The sequence below is a fragment of the Tupaia chinensis genome, unplaced genomic scaffold (genome assembly GCF_000334495.1).
Source record: "Tupaia chinensis unplaced genomic scaffold, TupChi_1.0 Scaffold000569_1, whole genome shotgun sequence".
NCBI lineage: Eukaryota > Metazoa > Chordata > Mammalia > Scandentia > Tupaiidae > Tupaia > Tupaia belangeri.
The window spans coordinates 1427151-1448530 of record NW_006160083.1 but is presented as its reverse complement, the minus strand read 5'-3'; the positions used below and the strand labels follow the sequence as shown (position 1 = coordinate 1448530).

At 41.0% G+C, this 21380-nt stretch overlaps 1 protein-coding gene across 1 annotated transcript in view; it reads right to left on the bottom strand.

Moving 5' to 3' along the window:
* Window positions 1–21380, bottom strand: part of LOC102467815 (cadherin-related family member 3) — a 64369-nt gene that overhangs the window by 29446 nt on the left and 13543 nt on the right. Inside the window, exons 4-7 of the mRNA XM_027775506.1 lie at window positions 9202–9296; window positions 5731–5838; window positions 902–1089; window positions 524–527 (exon numbers count right to left, since the gene is read on the bottom strand). Coding sequence (XP_027631307.1) covers window positions 524–527; window positions 902–1089; window positions 5731–5838; window positions 9202–9296 — 395 coding nt within the window. The remainder of the gene's footprint in view (window positions 1–523; window positions 528–901; window positions 1090–5730; window positions 5839–9201; window positions 9297–21380) is intronic.

Here is a 21380-nt window from a genome sequence, read left to right as displayed (position 1 = left end):
GTTAGTGTAATGGCTATGTCGCTGGACTCCCATGTAGTCGACTGTGGTTTGAGTCCTGGACCTGGTGGCTTAAACTCACGCCGGGCGCGTGTGCGTGCGTGCCCAAGATCCCGAGAGAAGAATGGAGAAGGGATTGAGGCATGGCCATCCCCCCCGGGGGGTGATATCTCGCTTTCTGTCTCTCTGTCTCTCTCTGTCTGTCTGGTGAGCACACACCCTATAGCAAAAACCTCTTCAAAAAAAAAAAAAATCACGGTGGTTACATATGCCTGCGTGCCCAGGATCTCAGGAAAAGAATGGACAGGGAGACTTATCATTTTCCCTGTCTCTGTTTCTCTCTCTCTCTCTGATGCATGCACACAACCTATGACAAAAACCTAAAAAGAAAAACAAAAAAACTTCACCTGAATTGTCAGATTTCTGTTTGTCCCTCTTAGCGTGAATATTCACCACACAGCTAAATATTGGGGGCTACTCTTCTCCCACGGGAAAGATGTTTAATATCATACACAGACCATGTTACCTTTCTAAAACCAGGGGAAACAAATCTTTATTCTAAAGCATATTCGGTGGCAAGGGTTTCAGTACATGGATTATGTAACTGTGATAAATAACCTTTACGAAACTCATACCACATGCTTAGCACTACAATCAGAATGCTCTCGAATTATCCCATTTATTTTTGTTACCCCATTTGATAAATCAAAGGGCTTAAGTATATTACCTACTGTAAGATCACACAGCTAATAAGTGAAAGATGGGACCAGGATTCCAAGCTAGGTCTATGACTCCAGAACTCAAGGTTTTACCACTTACTAACTGTCACATCCTCAGGACTAGCTTTCAGTCACAAATCTGTCCCACGGGTCATTTCTGAGGACCATGACAATTCTCAGCCTACCTTTGTCAACTGCAAAGTAAACATTCCATGGATCTAGGGCAAAGGTTAAATCTCCCAAGTTATCTGCATCAGTTGCCTGGCATACTCCGATCCTTTCCCCAATTGGAATTTCTTCATACAGGGTGATGTCAACTTTATTGTGCAGAGTTGAGTTTATAGAAGTAACAGCATTTTCAATATTGAATAAACTTGTTTTAAAAAAAAGATGATTAGAATGGCATTTGTTGGGACCAGCAGTTAGCATAATGGCTATGTCGCTGGACTCCCACGTAGTCGACCGCGGTTCGCGTCCCGGACCCGGTGGCTTAAACTCACGCCAGGCGCGCGTGCATGCGCCCAAGATCCCGAGAGGAGAACGGAGGAGAAGGGATTGCAGTGTGGCCATCCCTCTGGGGGGTGATTTCTTGCTTTCTGTCTCTCTGTCTCTCTGTCTGTCTGGCGAGCGCATGCGCCCTATAGCAAAAACCCCTCCAAAAAAAAAAAAAAAAGAATGGCATTTGTTTTCTGTATATTCTTTTCTATACCTTATAGGGATGAAGGAATAGGAGGTTGGAGACAGTACTAACAACAGTGGGAATTATTACATGAAATTAATAATTAACCCACTTCCTGAGACTTTTCCACAGTTCAGATAAACTCCTAAGCCCTTTTTATGTGTTACCTCATTTATTTCTCACAATATCCCTAGGAAATAAGGTACCATTGTTATCCACATTTACACTTGTTGCAATAGAACGAAGCTAATCAAGAGTCAATTTGACGATCAACCACATATCCATTTGGGTCTGTGAGTAGAGTAATACCTTTGCTCTCAGTCCACTCTAAGGTCTTGCTCCTACCCACCTGTCTCTGCTCACCTGATCAGATATTGATCACAGAATGGCGAGTTGTCATTAATGCCACGGATATGGGCAGTCACTGCAACTGCTGCACACCTCTGATCACGGTCACAAGCCTTAATAGAGAAAGACTGAACACGTGCGAACCGAGCTCTCTCTATATCGAGGCGGGTAGCAGTAACCACAGTCCCGTGATCTGTGAGAAAACAGCACAACTTGCTCAAAGTGGCCCACGTCGTCATTTTCTAAATAACTCCATCACATATGTATCAATGGACAAGATCAATTACGCCCCATTCATTAGAATTAAGAAACTGACTCAAAGTGCAGGCACAGTGTTTGTTTATCACCAAAATATACTCAATAGGGACCAGCAATTAGCGTAATGGCTATGAGGCTGGACTCCCACATAATCAACTGCAGTTCACGTCCCAGATCCGGTGGCTTAAAACTCACGCCGGGCGCGTGTGCGTGCGTGCCCAAGATCCCGAGAGGAGAATGGAGGAGAAGGGATTGCGGCGTCGCCATCCCCCCTGGGGGGTGATTTCTCGCTTTCTGTCTCTCTGTCTCTCTCTGTTTGTCTGGCGAGCGCATGCGCTCTATAGCAAAAACCTTCCAAATATATATATATATATATATATATGCTTAATAATCATAGCATGCTAGCCATAGCAAAACAAAGTTGTTTTAGCTTAAGGGAACAGAGAAGACTTTTTAGAAGAGGATGTCCTTGTTGTAGGCCTTGAAAAATGCACAAGATAAAGAAGTGGTGGTGAGTGGCAGGAGATCATTCCCAGTAACGAGAACATCATTAATGAAAACACAGTAACACATCACGATTATTGGTCTTTATCCAAACACCCACTCACCTACTCATTCAGTAAACATTTGTTAAACCCTGTGTGCCAGGAACTGGATCTACCACAATGAATTAAGGAATTTACAATAGGGCCTATGAGACAAACACCAAGTGAGTGTAGAAAAAAACAATTCAAATAGACATTTATTAAGGAAATGAAAACTGTAATGTGATTTTTTAAAATGAATGTCTAATGATCAGAAACTAAAAAAAACCCGCAAGGGCAGGATTCCCAAAGCAGGCAACCAGGTTGTGTGCTTGCAATGTAATGGACAAAAGGAGATAAGGAATGGAGTGAGGCTGGAGAAAAGTAAAAGGGCCAGAGAATACAGGGTCCATGGAGTGAGGTAAGAAACTTGAATTGCGGGGTCAGCAGGCGGCATGGCTGTTGAGGGCCTGGACTCTCACATGGCCAACCGCATTTCAAGTCCTGGACCTGGTGGCTTGCTTTCTCACTTTCCCTCTCTCTCTTTCTCTGTCTCTCTTTGGTGAGCACATATGTCCTGTGGCAAATTCAAATAATAGTAATACATAAAACAAAATAAATAATTCTTAAGAAAAGAAACCTGGACTAGATTACAATGCAAATGAAGTCACAAGGGAGTTTTATGCAGAAGAATAAGATTCAACCTGACATTTAAAAAAATTCAATCTAGCTGTTCTGCAGAGACTCTGGGAGCAGTAAGGGTGAAAATGGGAGCCTAGTTAAGATCTGTGCAGTAGTTCAGGTGACAGCAGATGGTAGCTGTCTTGGTTGGGGCTCCTCTGGAAGCAGAACCTGAGATGAGAATTTGAGTGCAAGTAGTTTATTCAGGAGGAGTTCTCGGGCAATGTGACAAGGGGGAAATGATACAAGAAAGGGACTCTCCCAATAAAAAGTACGTCACTGAGCAAGTTACTACTGGGGGCAAGTAGAGCTTAATGTCACTGAAGAACTCTGAAACCCAGTAGAGAATATACACTCAAAACTGTCCAATCCCAGGGCCCAAGAGCTGGAGTAGTTACACACCAATTCTCTTTATTCATTGGCTGAGCACTCCTGGGGGTAGTATTTCCCCAATACTTCTAACCTGATGTTTGGGAGGTAGGAGGAGGGCAGGTGTGAGATCCCAATAGCCCCTTAAGCCAACAAATGCACTGATAGTTGGAAGTCAGGCTTGCTGCACTAAGTCTTAAGTAAGGCCTGAGGAGATATCATTGGAACATGTCAGCATCCAATATAATGGCTTAAGCCTGCTTATGTGCTAAAGGTCACTACCTTTCTTTGCTACCCAGCCCCAGAATACCTTAGATATCACATGTGACAATCCCTAAGCCTTAACCACAGTTGATAGGATGAGAAATGAATGACTGACCCTAGAAAGTCCAATCAGATTCTCTCTCACACAATTTTGGATTTGTGGGCCAGCCAGTGGTGTGGTGGGTAAGGCAGCTGGATCTCACATGGCCGACAGCACGGTTCAAATCCCAGATGCAGGGCTTGAGAAACACACCACAGTGTGTGTGTGCGTGTGTGTGTGTGTGTGTGTGTGTGTGTGCATGCTCAAAATCCTGGGAGGAAAATGGAGGAGGAATTGGAGCAAGGTCATCCCCCTCTTGAGATGCTTTCTCACTTTCCTTTTCTTTCTCTCTCTCTCCCACACATGCATGCACACTTTTAACAAATGAAAAAAAATGGATTTGTAACAGAGATGAGTTAGGTCTGAGAAGGTGAGCAGCAAGGGTAGGTAAAGTGGAGAGCTAGGACGGCCATTTTTGAAGCAGCCCTGAAGAGCTGCACATCAGCTTGTGAGTGATCAAACAATTCTTCATGGAGGGATTTATTTAACAGATATTTATGAAGCACCTACTATGTATTTTGTGTTGGAATTAGACATGCAGAAGACAATGCCTACCTCTAAGAAATTCAGTCTTGTGGTGGTAGATGCTGATGATAGCAACAGAAACAGATGATAGCAACAGACTATGACAAGAGCATTTTCTGAAAACAATTCTCAGCCTACCTTTGTCAACTGCAAAGTAAACATTCCATGGATCTAGGGCAAAGGTTAAATCTCCCAATTAAAAAAAAAAAAAAGATGATTAGAATGGCATTTGTTTTTTTTTCTTTTTTTTTTTATTTTGAGAGGTTTTTGCTATAGGGTGCGTGCACTCGCCAGACAGAGAGAGACAGAGAGATAGAAAGCAAGAAATCACTCCCCAGAGGGGATGGCCACGCCGCAATCCCTTCTCCTCCATTCTCCCCTTGGGGTCTTGGGCACGCACGCACACGTGCCCGGCGTGAGTTTAAGCCACTGGGTCCAGGACTTGAACCGCGGTAGACTACGTGGGAGTCCAGCGACATAGCCATTATGCTAACTGCTGGTCCCGGCATTTGTTTTCTGTATATTCTTTTCTATACCTTATAGGGTTGAAGGAATAGGAGGTTGGAGACAGTACTAACAACAGTGGGAATTATTACATGAAATTAATAATTAACCCACTTCCTGAGACTTTTCCACAGTTCAGATAAACTCCTAAGCCCTTTTTATGTGTTACCTCATTTATTTCTCACAATATCCCTAGGAAATAAGGTACCATTGTTATCCACATTTACACTTGTTGCAATAGAATTTAAGAAATTAAGTAATTTCCAGAGGTAACTATCAAGGCAGCTGAGAGAGAATTTGACCCCAAGCTCACCTAGCTCCAGAGTCCATATTCTTAATCATTGTCTTCTATTCTTTCATAGTAAAAAACAGCTGCAAAAAATTGTTGGCCTGCAATATCGTTTTATAAACTCTCTGTTAATATTAGCCAGAATCTCCCTTGAGGGTAGTAAGAGATAATCTAACTCGTCAGACCCTAAGAACATACTGCACTAATAACACCTTATTCTACTGCAATTTCAATGCATTCAATACTTTAAAACTGATTTGCTTTCAGTTTTGCAGAAAGCCTTTTCTTTGGAATCTTTCACCGTAAGTGGTTGTCTACATCTGATTGCTTATTTTCCTTTTCAGAGGAAAAAAAAAGTGGATGAGGGAGAGAGAAGACTATTCCATTTGATAATGAATTTGAGAGACTATGTTTTCAAATTTAATTTTCAAAGTTAAATGAAAATAACATGTTGTATCATTTTATTCCCTTACCTGCAAGTGAGAATGGGGTCCTTATTGTTAACATTAATGAGGAAAATCTTTAGGTTTCCAGCAGCAAACAGTCCTCCAGGATCAACCACTTTAATAACGAGTGAAAAACTGAAAATGCAGCCACAACAAAGACAGCTAAGCTCTTATAGCAGCGAACAGGCTTTCACAGAAATAAAATCTACTGGACTTAACTGGCCAGTTAAAATAATTGATTTGTCTAGTTAAAACACCAGCCAAACCTCTGTTTTAACAGTTGGAAATGATTGAGATTTTGTTAAAAAGAAAATTAGTCAAATCAGTTGAAAGGATAGCAGAAATTTAGAAAAGTCTGTAAATCCCCATAAATAATGATTATGATAATAATTTTTTTAAAAAAAGAGGGAATTTCATACACATTGTAACAAACAAAGCTTGTACCTTGGGTTCTTACCTTTCAAACATCCATTTTTCAATATCGACAATGGACAGATACAAAGGAGATGGTGTTAAGAACTCTTCAGACAACCCATTTTCCAGGACCCCTCCCTTCTCTTTTAATAAATTCCCCACTTTGCTCTACCTATTCTGTGTCCATGACTCTAATTCTTCCTGAGTGTGGGACAAAAACCTGTGTATCACTTAAGTGTGGGCCCGAACACCCCCGCGCCCCCCCCGCCCCCTTTCTGCGTTCCTGCATCAAAGTATAGACACTTAAACTTTGACTTAATAAGTAATGTTTTAATGCTTAAAAATAATTCCAGCACTTCATTCCTATTAATTAATTTAACATATTATATCTTTAAAATTTCAACTACTTTAAAAAAAGTAAAAATGATGACAAGTTTAATTATATTTACTCTATTTATATGTATCCCATGTATTTGTTTTTAATAGTTCTTTTTGAGTTACTTAGAAAAATAAGGCTACTGGAGTTGTTTTCCTTTGAAGTAAAGGAAACCCAAGCTAGCCCTCTACTAGTCTGGCTTATCTTATTTAAAGACTGAATTATTGGACATAAGAGAGGTTTTTGCATGTGTTCTAAGTTTTTCAGTGACCCAGTTGTCTCTGTGGCACCCACCCAGAATGGCCATTTAGGACAGAGGCCATTTGGGCCCTTGATTCCCATGCTAAAAATTCTGAAGACATTTAAATTTATATTTAATAATTTAAAATTAGTTTTAATGGGACCAGGAGGTGGTGTAGTGGGTAAAGGTGCTGGATTCCCACATGGCCAACTGCAGTTCGAGTCCTGGACCTGGAGATTTGTTTTCTCGTTTCCCCTTTCTCTCTCTCTCTCTCACTTGCTCTTGTCAAATTAAAAACTAATAATAACACATGGAATTTAATTAATTAACTAAATTTTAAAAAGTACTCTTCAAAATAACTTAATAACTATGGGGAAATACTGGTCATTGGAAAAGTCATGACACATTTTTGCATAGAAAAATACCTTGTGACTTTTCCGATGACCCAATATTAGGGTGGTTAGATAACTAAAGGGCTTTTATTTTAGCAGAGATGTGTATGGCTTGAAGAATGTGAGGAAATGAGGAAACTGAATGTGTCCTAGTGGAAAGGGAAATATTCACATCCATAGACTGATTTTTGGATTCTCCCAATTTGCCCCAGATTTGTCCAAATTTTGGCACTGAAAGTCCCATGTCCCAGAAAAATTTCTTAGTTTCGGACAAACCAGAAAAATTACCTATCCTTGGGATCAGCAGGTGGCATGGTGATTAAGGTGCTGGCCACTCCCACATGGCCAACCAGGGTTCAAGTCCTGAATCTGGTGGCTTGCTTTCTCACTTCCTCTCTCTCTCACTCCCACCCTCTGTCTCTCTCTGGTACAACTAAAAAAAAATAAATAAATAAATGAATAAAATAAAATAAATAATTATAAAAATAATTACTTATCCTTTACATATTTTTTAACTTGAAATGTGCCAATAATTAAAACCAAAGTGACTGTTTTCCTATTTGTCCTAATTTAAACTATTTCTCAAGTTTCCTCCTGTTTAATACACAAGAAGATGATTATGTATGAATCAGCTCTTGACAAAAACTGCAAATGAATCACTGTTAAAAATAAAGACTGTTTTGGGAGGCTGGCAGGTGGTGTGGTGGGTAAGGCACTAGACTCCCAGATGACTGATGGCCGTTCAAGTCCTGGACCTGGTGGCTTTCTTACTCTCCCTCTCTCTCTGGTCAAATTTAATAATAATAATAGTAGTAGTAGTAGCTGTAGTAATAATAATTAAATAAACAAAATAAATAATTTTTTTGGAGAGGTTTTTGTTATAGGGCATGTGTGCTCGCCGGAAGGACAGAGAAAGACAGACAGAAAGTGAGAAATCACCCTCCAGGAGGGATGGCCACATCACAATCTCTTCTCCTCCATTCCCCTCTCAGGAGCTTGGGCATGTATGCACACGCGCCCGGCATGAGTTTAAGCCACCAGGTCCAGGACTCGAACTGCGGTCGGCTACATGGGAGTCCAGCGACATAGCCATTATGCCAACTGCTAGTCCCCCCAATAAATAATTCTTTTTTTAAAAAAGTAATTGGTTAAATGCACAAGTCTTTGTCTCAGAGAGACTTGGAATCAGTAGAAAAGAATGTCTGAATTTAACCTAAACGTAGATGAGAAGGCCTTGTTATTTATCAGGTGACACGATGCCAGGGTCAGGACCTAGGAGTTGTCCGTTATTACTAGACCAAAGTGGTCTGTCACAGCAAGATTAATGTTTGTAGATGTGACTTCCCCAGCCCCTTAGAAAGTAGCTTAAGATAGGAAGAGTAGTCAGAACTCCATCTTCATATCCCATCCTCCGCTTTCACAATAGGGAAGAATCTCTTATGAGATTCAGGGGCAATTTGATTAGAATGGTCCATTTTCTCTACCTGTGAGGCACTTTGATGCAGAAGATGTGACTGCAAAGGGCGGTCATAGACATCATTACAAAAATTAAAATAATCACATGAGCCAGTGTCTACCCACTTGGCAGACATGGAAAGGGTGTCAGTGCATTAACGTGTCAAAGCTGCTGGAATACACTATGAAGGAATTCTGTGTCACAGGTACCCAGAGAGTTGTCCCCACTCCCTCTCACAGAAGGCCACAAACACCACCACTGAAATCTTGATGTTTCGCTCTGAAGAAAGCAGGTGGTGCTGATTTAGCCCCTAAATCAGCAATTATGCAATCACAGGTTACGTATGATTTCATTTTTTAAGACAATGCCAACAGCATTTCCATTTTCAATGCACAGTCATGCCAGGTAGAAAGAAATATTCTAGAAGAGTGAAATATGCAAGGACTTTGAAAAATGCATGGAAAAGCTGAATTAAACTACACATGTATTTTGGTGAAAAATATATTTTAAATCCATGGGTCATTATTTCATAATATCAATATTTCCATGAACATTTTAAAGATCCATCAGATGAACCCAAGAACCCACATTTCAAGTGCAAACCCAGTAGTGTATTTACCTTCTAGCTTCACTTTCAAAATCAAAAGCCTTTGCTGTGGAAATTGTTCCAACGCTGTCGATTGTGAAGTCAGAGCCCTCCGGGGAAATGAAGTACTGTTTATTGGACAGTGAAGAGAAAACAAAATATTGTAGAGATACCAACGGGTTCCCTGGCGAGGTTCCACATGTCTCCAAGGACCAGGCCTGTATCTCCTTGTGATCTGGCTTGCCCCCATACACCACCCACCCTGCCCCGCAGCTGAGAGTTGCTAAATAAATGTCTACTACAGCTGCTGCTGCTGCTGCTGACAACTGACTCCAAGCCAAATCTACCTGCCGCTAAATAATAAAAGTGAATTTTCCTAACCATTTATATTCAGTAGGTTACCTGAATATTTCTACAATACTCCACCCAAAGCTGAAATTAAAGAAAAAGGAATTATGTGTAGAGAAACATCTTGACTACTTCATGAAAACTTGGGGATTATTTTGGTTGCTTGTTGATGGTGAAGAGGGCCTTTTTGGATGGGAGGGAAATGGAATTCAGGACACTGTAATAGGGGAAAAAAAAGATATAGGAACATTTGTTCATCTGATTTCATATTTTCAGAAACTGTTTTCTCAGATTTCTCTTTCTTGCTATCCTATTGATTTTCATGTATATTACTTTCTAGTTATTCTGTTAAATGTTTTGAATACATTGTCTTTTAATTCTTACAGTAATTCTATGTCATAGGTACTGACACTATTCCCATTTTACAGACAGGAACACTAAGGTATAAAAAAATTCAAGTGATGGGGCCAGCAGTGGCATGGTGAGTAAAGTGCTAGACTCCCATATGGCTGACCACATTTCAAGTCCCAGACCCAGCAATTTGAAAATCACATCAGGTGTGTGTGCATGCATGCTCAGAATCCCAAGAGGGGAATGGAGGACAAGGGATTATGGCCATGGGGGGTAATTTTTCACCTTCCCTCTCTCTGTCTCTCTGTCTCTCTCCAGCAAGCACATGTGCCCTATGGCAAAAATCTTAAAAAAGAAAAAATCAAATGTGGTGCCAATAAATGGCATGGTGTTTAAGGTGCTGGATTCCAATACAGATGGCAGCAGTTCGAATCCCAGACCTGGCTGCTTGAAAAATCACACTGGGCATGTGTGCATGCACACGTGCATGTTAAATTACCTAAGAGTGTTCACAAGCTCTAGGTCTAGTTGTATATAAAGATAATTAAAAAAAAAAAGACACCCACATTTATGTGGATAGCTACTCAGAAATTTAGTTTCAAATTCAATGTCAGTGTTACACAGTTGTTAACAACTGTTTGGGAATGATATACATTTGGGAAGCTACCTTTTTAAATTGCTCAGAATCCCGAGAAGAGAATGGAGAAGAGATTGCAGCATGGCCATCCATCCTGAGAGGGTGATCTCTTACTTTCTCTCTATATATCTCTCTGTCTCTCTCAGGTGAGTGCATGTATCCTATGACAAAACCTTAAAAAAAAATTTTTCAAGAGATCAGGAGTTGGCGTAATGGCTATGTCACTGGACTCCCAAGTAGTCAACCAGAGTTCAAGTCCCGGACTTGTTGGCTTAAACTTACACCGGGCACATGTGTGTGCATGCCCAAGATCCCTAGAGGAGAATGGAGAAGGGATTGCGCCATGGCCATCTCCTCTGGGGGGTGATTTCTCACTTTCTGTCTCTCTGTCTCTCTCATCTTTCTGGTGAGCACACAACTAGCAGTTAGCATAATGGCTATGTCACTGGACTCTTATGTAGTAGACCACGGTTCGAGTCTCGGACCCAGTGGCTTAAACTCACGCTGGGCACATGTACATGTGTGCTCAAGATCCCGAGAGCAGACTGGAGAAGAAAGGATTGCAGCGTGGCCATCCCCCCTGGGGGGTGATTTCTCGCTTTCTGTCTGTCTCTGTCTTTCTGGAGAGTGCACGCGCCCTATAGCAAAAACATCTCTTAAAAAAAAAAAAGAAAAAAAAATTCAAATGGCTTGCCCCAGTCAGGCTGATCTTTTTTTCTTTTCTTTTTTTTTGGAGAGGTTTTTGCTATAGGGCACATGCGCTTGCCAGAAAGACAGAGAGAGAGAGAGAGAGACAGAGAGCTAGAAAGCAAAAAATCACCCCTCGGGGGCATGGCCATGTCGCAATCCCTTCTCTTCCATTCTCCTCTTGGGATCTTGGGCATGCACACACACATGCCTCGTGTGAGTTTAAGCCACCAAGTCCGGGACTCAAACTGTGGTCGACTACATGGGAGTCCAGCGACATAGCCATTAAGCCAACTGCTGGTCCCCAGGCTGATCTTTTAGTCACTTTACACATTGCCTGTGGCTCTCCAAGCTGCATCCCTAAATAACTTATTGTCAAAGAGGGCAGTTGAGGTCACAGTTTCTAATCTAAGGAATAATCAAATGAGTTAAAAAAAAGCCAGGGTGAAAATCCGTGAGAGGATTAATACCAGGAGTTAATTATACCGAGTGCTACTGACTTAATAATTGTGTAGACCCAGAGATAATTTAATAGAGAAGATTAAGCCCAGAAGGATTGCAAAACAACCTAAAAATCATTTGGAGAAATTAGTGACCTTTTAATTTATCGATTTTTCTGGTGAATCATCATGTTCTGATTAATTTTAATTCAAATCATCCATTTCTACACATATAAATAAGATAGAATTGATTGCTGCTCTTTCTGTAGAACAATGCAGAATATTAGCAGTCAGAAACTGCAGCAAAATCCATGGCATATTTACTTTCAGGGCAAACACAGGAATAATGATGCCAGATTTATGAAGGAAGGATCAAGGATGATTGGTGGTCAAATCACCTAAGAGTATTCACAAGCTCTAGGTCTGGTTGTATATAAAGATATATAATTTTTTTAAGAAGACACCCACATTTATGTGGATAGCCACTCAAAAATTTACAGTTTCAAATTCAATGTCAGTGTTACATAGTTGTCGACAATTGTTTGGGAACAATATACACTTGGGAAGCTACCTTTTTAGAAGGTTTAAATTTTCATAAAACAAGGTACTTTTAAATTTAAAAAAATGATGGCGCTGACATGAACAACTCCTGCTGTCGCTCAGGGAAGGTTTGGAGATGGCGGTTGCTAGGCAGCCAGGGCCATCGCTGGGAAAGCTACCTAACTGAAAGATGCCCGAACAGGAAAGTGGTCCAAGGGATGAACAATTAACTCTCTGTGGGGCAGGCAACTTAGATTCATCACCCTTGTTTTCCTCCTGTTTTATCTGTAATGACAGCACCCACTGGTAAGGAAATATTTTGGCCATAAAAATAACAATGGCAGTCCCACCCCCCCACCCCCGATTCTGAGACATGAGGACAGACTACAGGGGTCCATCTGTGGCAAGGAGTGGCTTCAGATCCTCTGGGTGGATTTACCTTCAGACTCCACTTCATTCTCTTCTCTGAAAGGCTTGTCCATGAATATTTGCTCTCAGAGAAACCTGGGAATTGAAAATGTCAGGGCCCAGACTTCAGGCCAAACACATTGCAGAGAAGGAAGGACTCTCGGACAGCACACCGGCTCAGCGCTTCCACAGGGACAGAGAAACCCTGGCTGGAGTCCGCTGTGGCCTTCCTTAGCATCAAGAACATTAAAACCGCTCTGTGAGGGCTCCCCGGTTACTCTGACACCAACTCTATGCTCAGCATTTTTATTTTTCTGAGTTATATCATTTAACCCTTAAATGCCAGAAAAGTAGTATTCTTGTTAGCCCCATCTTACAAAGAGGAAGCTGCGGCTTACAGAACTGGTAAGTGCTAGTGAGTGGATAAGCGGAAATGCAAACTCAGCTCTTTGCAGCTCAGAGCTACTTTGTTAGACTGCAGGTCTCACGGGAGACTTCCTTGGAGAAAGGCAGTATGTCTTTCTAGTTTTTTTATTTTTATTTTTATTTTGAAGTTTATTTATTTCTTCCATGAGTGAGAGAGACAGAGAAAGAGAAAGAGAAACAGAGAGCACCCCCAATAGGGTCCTGATGCAATGACCCATCCCCAGCTTACCAGCCCCCGATCATGAGCACAGGTGTGCCCAGTGTGCTCAGGGAGGATTCTGGACATGAATCTGGAACCTTCTTCCCATTTTGTTCAGTCTCATGGAGTGTCACGTTTTATCACTGGGCCATGATCCAGCCCCTATCTTTCTATCTTTAAAGCATTATAGTTAAACCTTTTTTTTATTTTTTTTTTTTTTTTTGAGAGAGAGAGAGAGATTTTTGCTATAGGAAACATGTGCTTGCTGGAGAGACAGAGAGAGACAGAAAGTTAGAAATCACTCCCCAGGGGTATGGTCATACCTCAATCCCTCCTCCTCCATTCTCCTCTTGGGATCTTGAGCACGCATGCACACATGCTCAGCATGAGTTTTAAGCAGCCGGGTCAGAGACTAGATTCCATAGTCAACCACATGGGAATCCAGTGGCATAACCATTACGCCATCTGCTGGTCCTGCTGTTTTTGACTCTTAACAAGAGAAGGCTAAGACTTTGCTGCCACAGTACACAATGAACTGGGGTAATGACTCAATGACTCTTGCTATATATCTTTATTAAGCATCTGTGGAATGTTTCTGGAAGCCTGACCTAAAATGGCTAAGAATATCTGCTATTGAGAAAATAGCACTGATGTCTGTTATCATTGTTTTTATAGAATATTACCAATATGCTCTGGATAAAAGCCATACCCTCTTTGATGAAGGTCCACCTGTGCCTTTTAGAAACATTTTGTAGTAAAAACATTTTTATCATTCTTGAGTGGCTGCAACCTCTCCACATCTCTCTCCCACCTAATGTTGGAGTTTTAGGAAAAGACCACTCTACATCTTTGATGAAAACAGCTTTGCAAGCCAGTTGACTGAGACAGGTTGTAATTTTGTACCATTGCCAAGGAGCTGCTAAGCAAATACTGCAAAGCAAACAGAAAAGATAGAAGCATTCCCTTAGCTTTCAACAAAGGAAAACAAAGAGTTAGCTCCTTGGATGTGAGACACATAGGGAAGAAGGGAAATCATCCTACGTGTGTTTGCTTTCTCTCATTTGCCTTTTTTGAATCATTATTTTGATTAGATTTGCTTTCCCCCCCCCGATTCTGAGACATGAGGACAGACTACAGGGGTCCATCTGTGGCAAGGAGTGGCTTCAGATCCTCTGGGTGGATTTACCTTCAGACTCCACTTCATTCTCTTCTCTGAAAGGCTTGTCCATGAATATTTGCTCTCAGAGAAACCTGGGAATTGAAAATGTCAGGGCCCAGACTTCAGGCCAAACACATTGCAGAGAAGGAAGGACTCTCGGACAGCACACCGGCTCAGCGCTTCCACAGGGACAGAGAAACCCTGGCTGGAGTCCGCTGTGGCCTTCCTTAGCATCAAGAACATTAAAACCGCTCTGTGAGGGCTCCCCGGTTACTCTGACACCAACTCTATGCTCAGCATTTTTATTTTTCTGAGTTATATCATTTAACCCTTAAATGCCAGAAAAGTAGTATTCTTGTTAGCCCCATCTTACAAAGAGGAAGCTGCGGCTTACAGAACTGGTAAGTGCTAGTGAGTGGATAAGCGGAAATGCAAACTCAGCTCTTTGCAGCTCAGAGCTACTTTGTTAGACTGCAGGTCTCACGGGAGACTTCCTTGGAGAAAGGCAGTATGTCTTTCTAGTTTTTTTATTTTTATTTTTATTTTGAAGTTTATTTATTTCTTCCATGAGTGAGAGAGACAGAGAAAGAGAAAGAGAAACAGAGAGCACCCCCAATAGGGTCCTGATGCAATGACCCATCCCCAGCTTACCAGCCCCCGATCATGAGCACAGGTGTGCCCAGTGTGCTCAGGGAGGATTCTGGACATGAATCTGGAACCTTCTTCCCATTTTGTTCAGTCTCATGGAGTGTCACGTTTTATCACTGGGCCATGATCCAGCCCCTATCTTTCTATCTTTAAAGCATTATAGTTAAACCTTTTTTTTATTTTTTTTTTTTTTTTTGAGAGAGAGAGAGAGATTTTTGCTATAGGAAACATGTGCTTGCTGGAGAGACAGAGAGAGACAGAAAGTTAGAAATCACTCCCCAGGGGTATGGTCATACCTCAATCCCTTCTCCTCCATTCTCCTCTGGGGATCTTAGGCATTCATGCACATGTGCCCAACATGTTTTTAGCCACCAGGTCTAGGACTCAAACTGTGGTCAACTATGTGGGAGTCCAGCAACATAACCACTACACCAACTGCTGGTCCCTTTAAGCCTATTTTAAAATGTTGTAAGCAGGGTTTGAAGAATTTAGGTGGGCAAGAACATAGTTATAGAGCTATTCAATTCAATGTTACTGTTCACAGAGGAAGTAACAGAAGGTAAAAGAAAAGAAGAGGGGGAAAAGGAAGGAAAGGGAGAGGAGGAGAAGGGAGGGGAGGGGAGGGAAGGGTAGAAGAAGAGTAATGTAAAAATGGAACCCCGAGAATTTTTTAGCATTTGAAGGTCTCACAGAGGAGGATGAACTTAGAAAATAAGAGATTAGTCAGAAAAGCAGGAGAAAAACCAAGATTGTTTATTATCACAAAATATACTAATAATATCAGCTAATATTTATTGAGTGCCATCTGGCAAGCACTATTCAAAGCTTTTACGGGCACTACATTAGCTCATTTGATCCCTGAGTGAGATCCTATTATTAACCCTATTACAAATAGAGAAACAAATACAGAGAGAGACTGAGACTTGTCCAGGTCACAAAGTCAGAAAATAGAAAAATTCAAATTTTAACCTAAGTTCACTAACTTTAGAACTTGTGCTCTTGTGCTGATGTAATGAAAGGTCTTCAAAAAGTTCCTGAAAAATGCATACTAAGAAAAAAATAATGCACGAATGGCTACGCTGCAATCCCTTCTCTTCCATTCTCCTCTCGGGATCTTGGGCACGCACACACACATGTGCCCAGAGTGAATTTAAGCCACCCGGTCCGGGACTTGAACCACGGTCAACTACATGGGAGTTCAGCGAAATAGCCATTATGGTAACTGCTGGTCCCCATGATTTTTTTTTTTTTTGAAGTTTCTTTTAACTGTGTCTAATTTGGTAGTTTGACTCAAGGCAATATTTTCCTGAGGGGAGTTAGTGCAGAAGTATGATATGGGCTGATTTTTTTTTTCTAGTGGCGAAATATTCTTTGATTTTAGTTAGAGCACAAGTATTGCCTACGGACTAATCATTCACCTATAAAACATTTTATAGAAGAGATTCGTTTTTGAGAAAATAGTTTCAAACTAAAAACAGATAGAATTCTAGACTAAACATTAATTAAGTTAGTGTAACCTTATATTTTCATCCTAGGGCTTTGTAGAAAGTGTGGGCTAGCAGATGGCATAGTGGTTACATTGCTGGACTCCCACATGGTTGACCACAGTTTGAGACCCAGACTCCGTGGCTTGAAAACCACACTGGGTGTGTGTATGTATGTGCTCAAGATCCCAGGAAAAAAATGGAGGAAAAGGGATTGTGGCATGGCCATCCCCCCGGGGGGGGGGGGTGATTTTTCACTTTCCCTCTCACTGTCTCTGTGTCTCTCCAGTGAGTACATGTACCCTAAGGCAAAACCTCTTTTAAAAAGAAAAAAGAAATTAATAGTGACTTACCCTGAGCATTTTCAACAGCAGTAGGATGAGAGTTATGCTGGGATTTGAAAGCCTTGAGCTTTCACGTGAGATCCTTATTACTTTCCTCCAGAGTACATGATTACTCTCTTACATTCACTTTACAAGCAATAAAAATAATAATTTTCTCTCTATACACTTTCACTGGGCTATTAGAAGCCTCATTCTTCTCAGCACAAAGCCTAACGAACCACTTCTAATACGTTGCCCCAACAGTTAGCTAAAGCTATCCCAGCATGCATTGTGCCTTTGCTAGCTGAACCCAGACTCAGCCTCAGAATCTTCCTCAACACTCCCGAGAGCAGATCCATCAGTCATAGAAAGTCTGCAAATTGAAGCTGATTGCCATCCCTGACTAAGCCTGATGTTCCCAGTGTAGTTACCGAGGTATTTACCCTTCACCTGGTGACACTTAAGGCATCTGAAATGCTAATTAAAATTTTTTTTTTGATTATCATTGTTATGTTTTAATTTGCTACAGGGTATGCACACTTACCAGAGAAAGGGAGATTGAGAAAGAGAGATTGAGAGAGGGAAAATGAGAAAGTAAGCAGCCAGGTCTGGGATTTGAACACAGTTGGCCATATGAGTCCAGCACCCCAACCACCACACCATCTGCTGGCTCTTTGAAAAGCTAACTTTATAAAACGTTTTGCCATGTCTCTTGATATATGACCTGACCACCTAAGGACCACTAGACATTAAAAACTCTCATCCACAAGTTTTGAGGGAAGCTAGATAATTCAATGGGAACTCATTATATTGTTTTCTGGATTTTTATATACCTACAGAATTTCCATAAGTGTTTATTAGAGATGCAGACCTATTTGAATCAGAATATCTGGGGTGGTGGGGCCTGGGCATGTGAATTTTTAACAGGCTGACCAGAGTAATTTTTAGTCTAGTCTAAATTTGGTTCTTTTAAAATAATTCTCAACATTGGCTAAACAGCAGAATCACTCAGGGAGCTTTAAATACACCAATGTCCAGATCACATCCCAGACTAATGAAATCAGAATCTATGGCGGTATAACCTGGGCATCAGTATTTTTAAAAAACACTTTGGGTAATTTCACAGTGCAGCTGAGTCTGAGTTCTATTGATACAGCACTTCTACGTTTTTTACACTTCAATCTGGAAATCTATTTAGATCCTACATCTTTCATGGATCTGAGTGGACCCACATTATTCATTATTTCACATGTTCCTCCCAGATGGCTTACCTCTGCATGATTGAAAGTGAGACTTATTTACATACTCCTGCGGCCCTGGGCCTTAGGTTTTGGTATGTGTCCTAGGGGTTCCTCAGACACAGATCCCGACGTGAAAATTTGTGTGCAAGTCATTTAATAAGTGCTCCAGGAAAAGTGTAATGGACAGAGAAGGGGAGGAAACCAAGAAAAATGCCTTCTCCAGGTCCCATAGAAGCAGTTTTGACCTGATCCCAGAGGGGAGCTCAGGAGTCTAAGTTATGCCTCAGAGTTGTCCCCACCCAAGGAAAGGAGATGGGTTTTCATACTCATTCAGCAGCTAAGGGTTACTTCACAGAGAGGTCAACTCCAGTATTCCCCTTTCTTTCAACCTGCAAGAAATGTTCAAGGACAGCCTTCTTCTGACTGATGGAAGCAAATCTCGTTGAAGTTGGCAGGGAATGGGGTATCCCACACAGAAATGGTAAAATGTTATCCAGAAGGATTTGTACAGAGTATTTATGCTGGGTGCATGTGCATGTGTGCCCAAAATCCCAAGAGAAGACTGAAGGAGAAGGGACTGTTGGCCATATTTCTCACTTTCTCTCTGTGTGTGTCTCTCTCTGTCTCTCTAGTGATCACATGTGCCTTATAGCAAAAATTTCTCTCTTAAAAAAAAAAAGAAAAAAGTGTGAGCATTATCCATTCCCTTTATTACAGAACTTCCTTTATTACAGAAGCCAAAATGATTGTTTGGATGAATCATGCTAGAAAGAATTTGTTATCACATGAAGAAACTAGTCAGCCATGACTTCTCAGCCTTTTGGCTGAGTTCACAAGAAGAAACCATTCCCTTCTATGTGGATAACATTTCATTCTGTTTCATGTTCTTTGATAATTCTGATAGCAAGTAGACATCATTTTGACTCTGAATTGAATGGTTAGGGCTACCCAGAGCATTGCATTGCAAGAAAAGGTGAGCTGTATTAGTGATAAAGAAGGTAATCACCCTACTGTGGGTGAACTTGGTGTCTAAGTTAACACCAGAATGCTAGGAAGCTTTGTGAAAGTTCTCTTGCCTGCAGCCCAGCCAAGATAACATCTGTAGTCACAGGGACCCAGGAGGCTGAGGCCAGAGCATGGGGAGTTCCAAGCTGGCCTGGGCAACATAGACAATGTCTAAAACAGGACAGGTGTATTGGCCCACACCTGTCATCCTGGCTAGGAGGCTCAGGTAGGAGGAGTCAACATAGTGAAATCCTATCTAAAAGCAATACCAGGGGCCAGGAAGGTGGAGTTGTTAAGGTGCTGGACTCCCAAATGACTGACCAGTTTGAGTCCTGGACTTGGTCTCTCTCTCTCTGGTGAGCACACATGTCCTATAGCAAACTTAATGATAATAAATAAAAATAAATACTTTTTAAAAAATTCCAATACCTAGAGTTCTGCTTTAATTGATCTGATTGTGGCCCAGACATTTGTGATTTGTTTAAAATCATCCCACTTGGTTTTATTGATCTAGCCAAGGTAAAGAACCACAGTGAGGCGGGGGGCTGTGTGTAGCCCAGCAATGCAAATGGACCCACATGGGAAAGGTCCCAGGTGCCTGTCCCAGGCCCTTCCTGAGTATGCCAAGTGTATGTCACATGGCCATGATCAGAGACAGCTGGGACAGGGGAGTGGCTTGTCACGTGGAGACCGTGCTGGGGATCCCTGTCTCTCTTTCTCTCTGCCTCACTCTCTCTCATGAAGGGCAAAAACAAACAAACAAAAGATCCACAGTAATTTTCAACATATTGCCCCTTTTTTTCCCAGTTGTCCCAAGAAACATTTTCAGGAATATTTTAAAATAATAAAATAAATTCTCCTAAAAATAAACATCTTATTATAATTCTTTTCTGAGTCTCACAACAATTTCTTTTCAAACATGCATAGCAGAACATTTTTGTTTGTTTTGTCTTTTTGAACCTTTAACCTGTGTCAACTTTAAACAAAACTAATCATCACCAAATGATCATTTGCCTCAGGTGACTAGACTTACATTATTGATTTTTTTCGCACATTCTTTAAATAATTACACTCAGACATACATGTGTTTGTAAGACCTATACGTATAGAAAACATTGCCAGAATGTACACATTCGTAATTTAGGAAGAGAGAGAGAGAAAAAAAAAGGAATCATTTACAGTGGGATTTTTCATAATTGATTGCCTGATGCAGGATAATGTAGCAATGGCATGATTACTGGCTTCAGTATGTTACAAACTTGCATGCCATCTTGTGGAGAATGTTGCAAGTTGTGCAATGTTGAAGTAAATACTGCCTCCAAAATTTATTAAAAATAAGACTGGCTTTCTCCAAACATCTGCCTTTTGTGTGGAAAATTAAAGATATTTCTACATAATTAAAGCTTTTCTTAAAATCATTTTTCCCCAGTTACATAGCTATTTTGAGCAAAATTGTTTTTTAGCCTGAATAACTCAGATAATTGCCTCAGTTCTCAAATTCACTTGGCTAGTGTGTACCTAAACATTTCATCATATACCAGACTTTTCCAAGAATGTCAAGGTCTATGACTCACATCTTTCTTCTTTTCTCTTGGTACTACCAAAAGATGAAATTATAAAACGAATTACACTAGCCCACTGGGAGCTACTCAGAAATTAATCTTTCAAGTGACTCTGCAAACATTTCCTGAGTGTCTACCATGAAGACAATCAATCAAGAACAAGGCCCATTGCATGTTTACATGAAGGACAGGTAACACAATTTTATGAGTATTAATATGTCTGCATGATGGCAAACCAAGTACATAAAAGTAAATCATTCCAAAGACCAGCAGACAATGTAGTGGGTATGTCGTTGGACTCCCGTGTAGTTGATTGCAGTTCGGGTCTCGAACCCAGAGGCTTGATACTCACTCTGGGTGCATGTGCATATGTGCCCAAAAAATCCCAAAAGGAGAATGGAGAGGAAGGAATTGCGGTGTGGTCATCCTCACTAGAGGATGATTTCTTACATTCTATCTCTCTGCTTCTCTCTGTCTCTTTGGCAAGTCTACAAGCCCTATAACAAAAATCTCTACCCAAAAAAGTAAATCATTCCATTGTTATGCTAACTGGTACAGAGCAGACCAAAGGGCTAGCTTTGTGTGTGTGTGTGTGTGTGTTTAATTCGATGCAAACATTTTCTTTTTGATAAATTTGGGCAGAGGTTTGAGTATCCAGGTACTACCAGAACTGCGTGATATTATTTTTTCATTAACCTTTAAAATGTGAACAGAACATTTTTGTTTTGTCTTATTTGGTTGGCTGTTGACATTG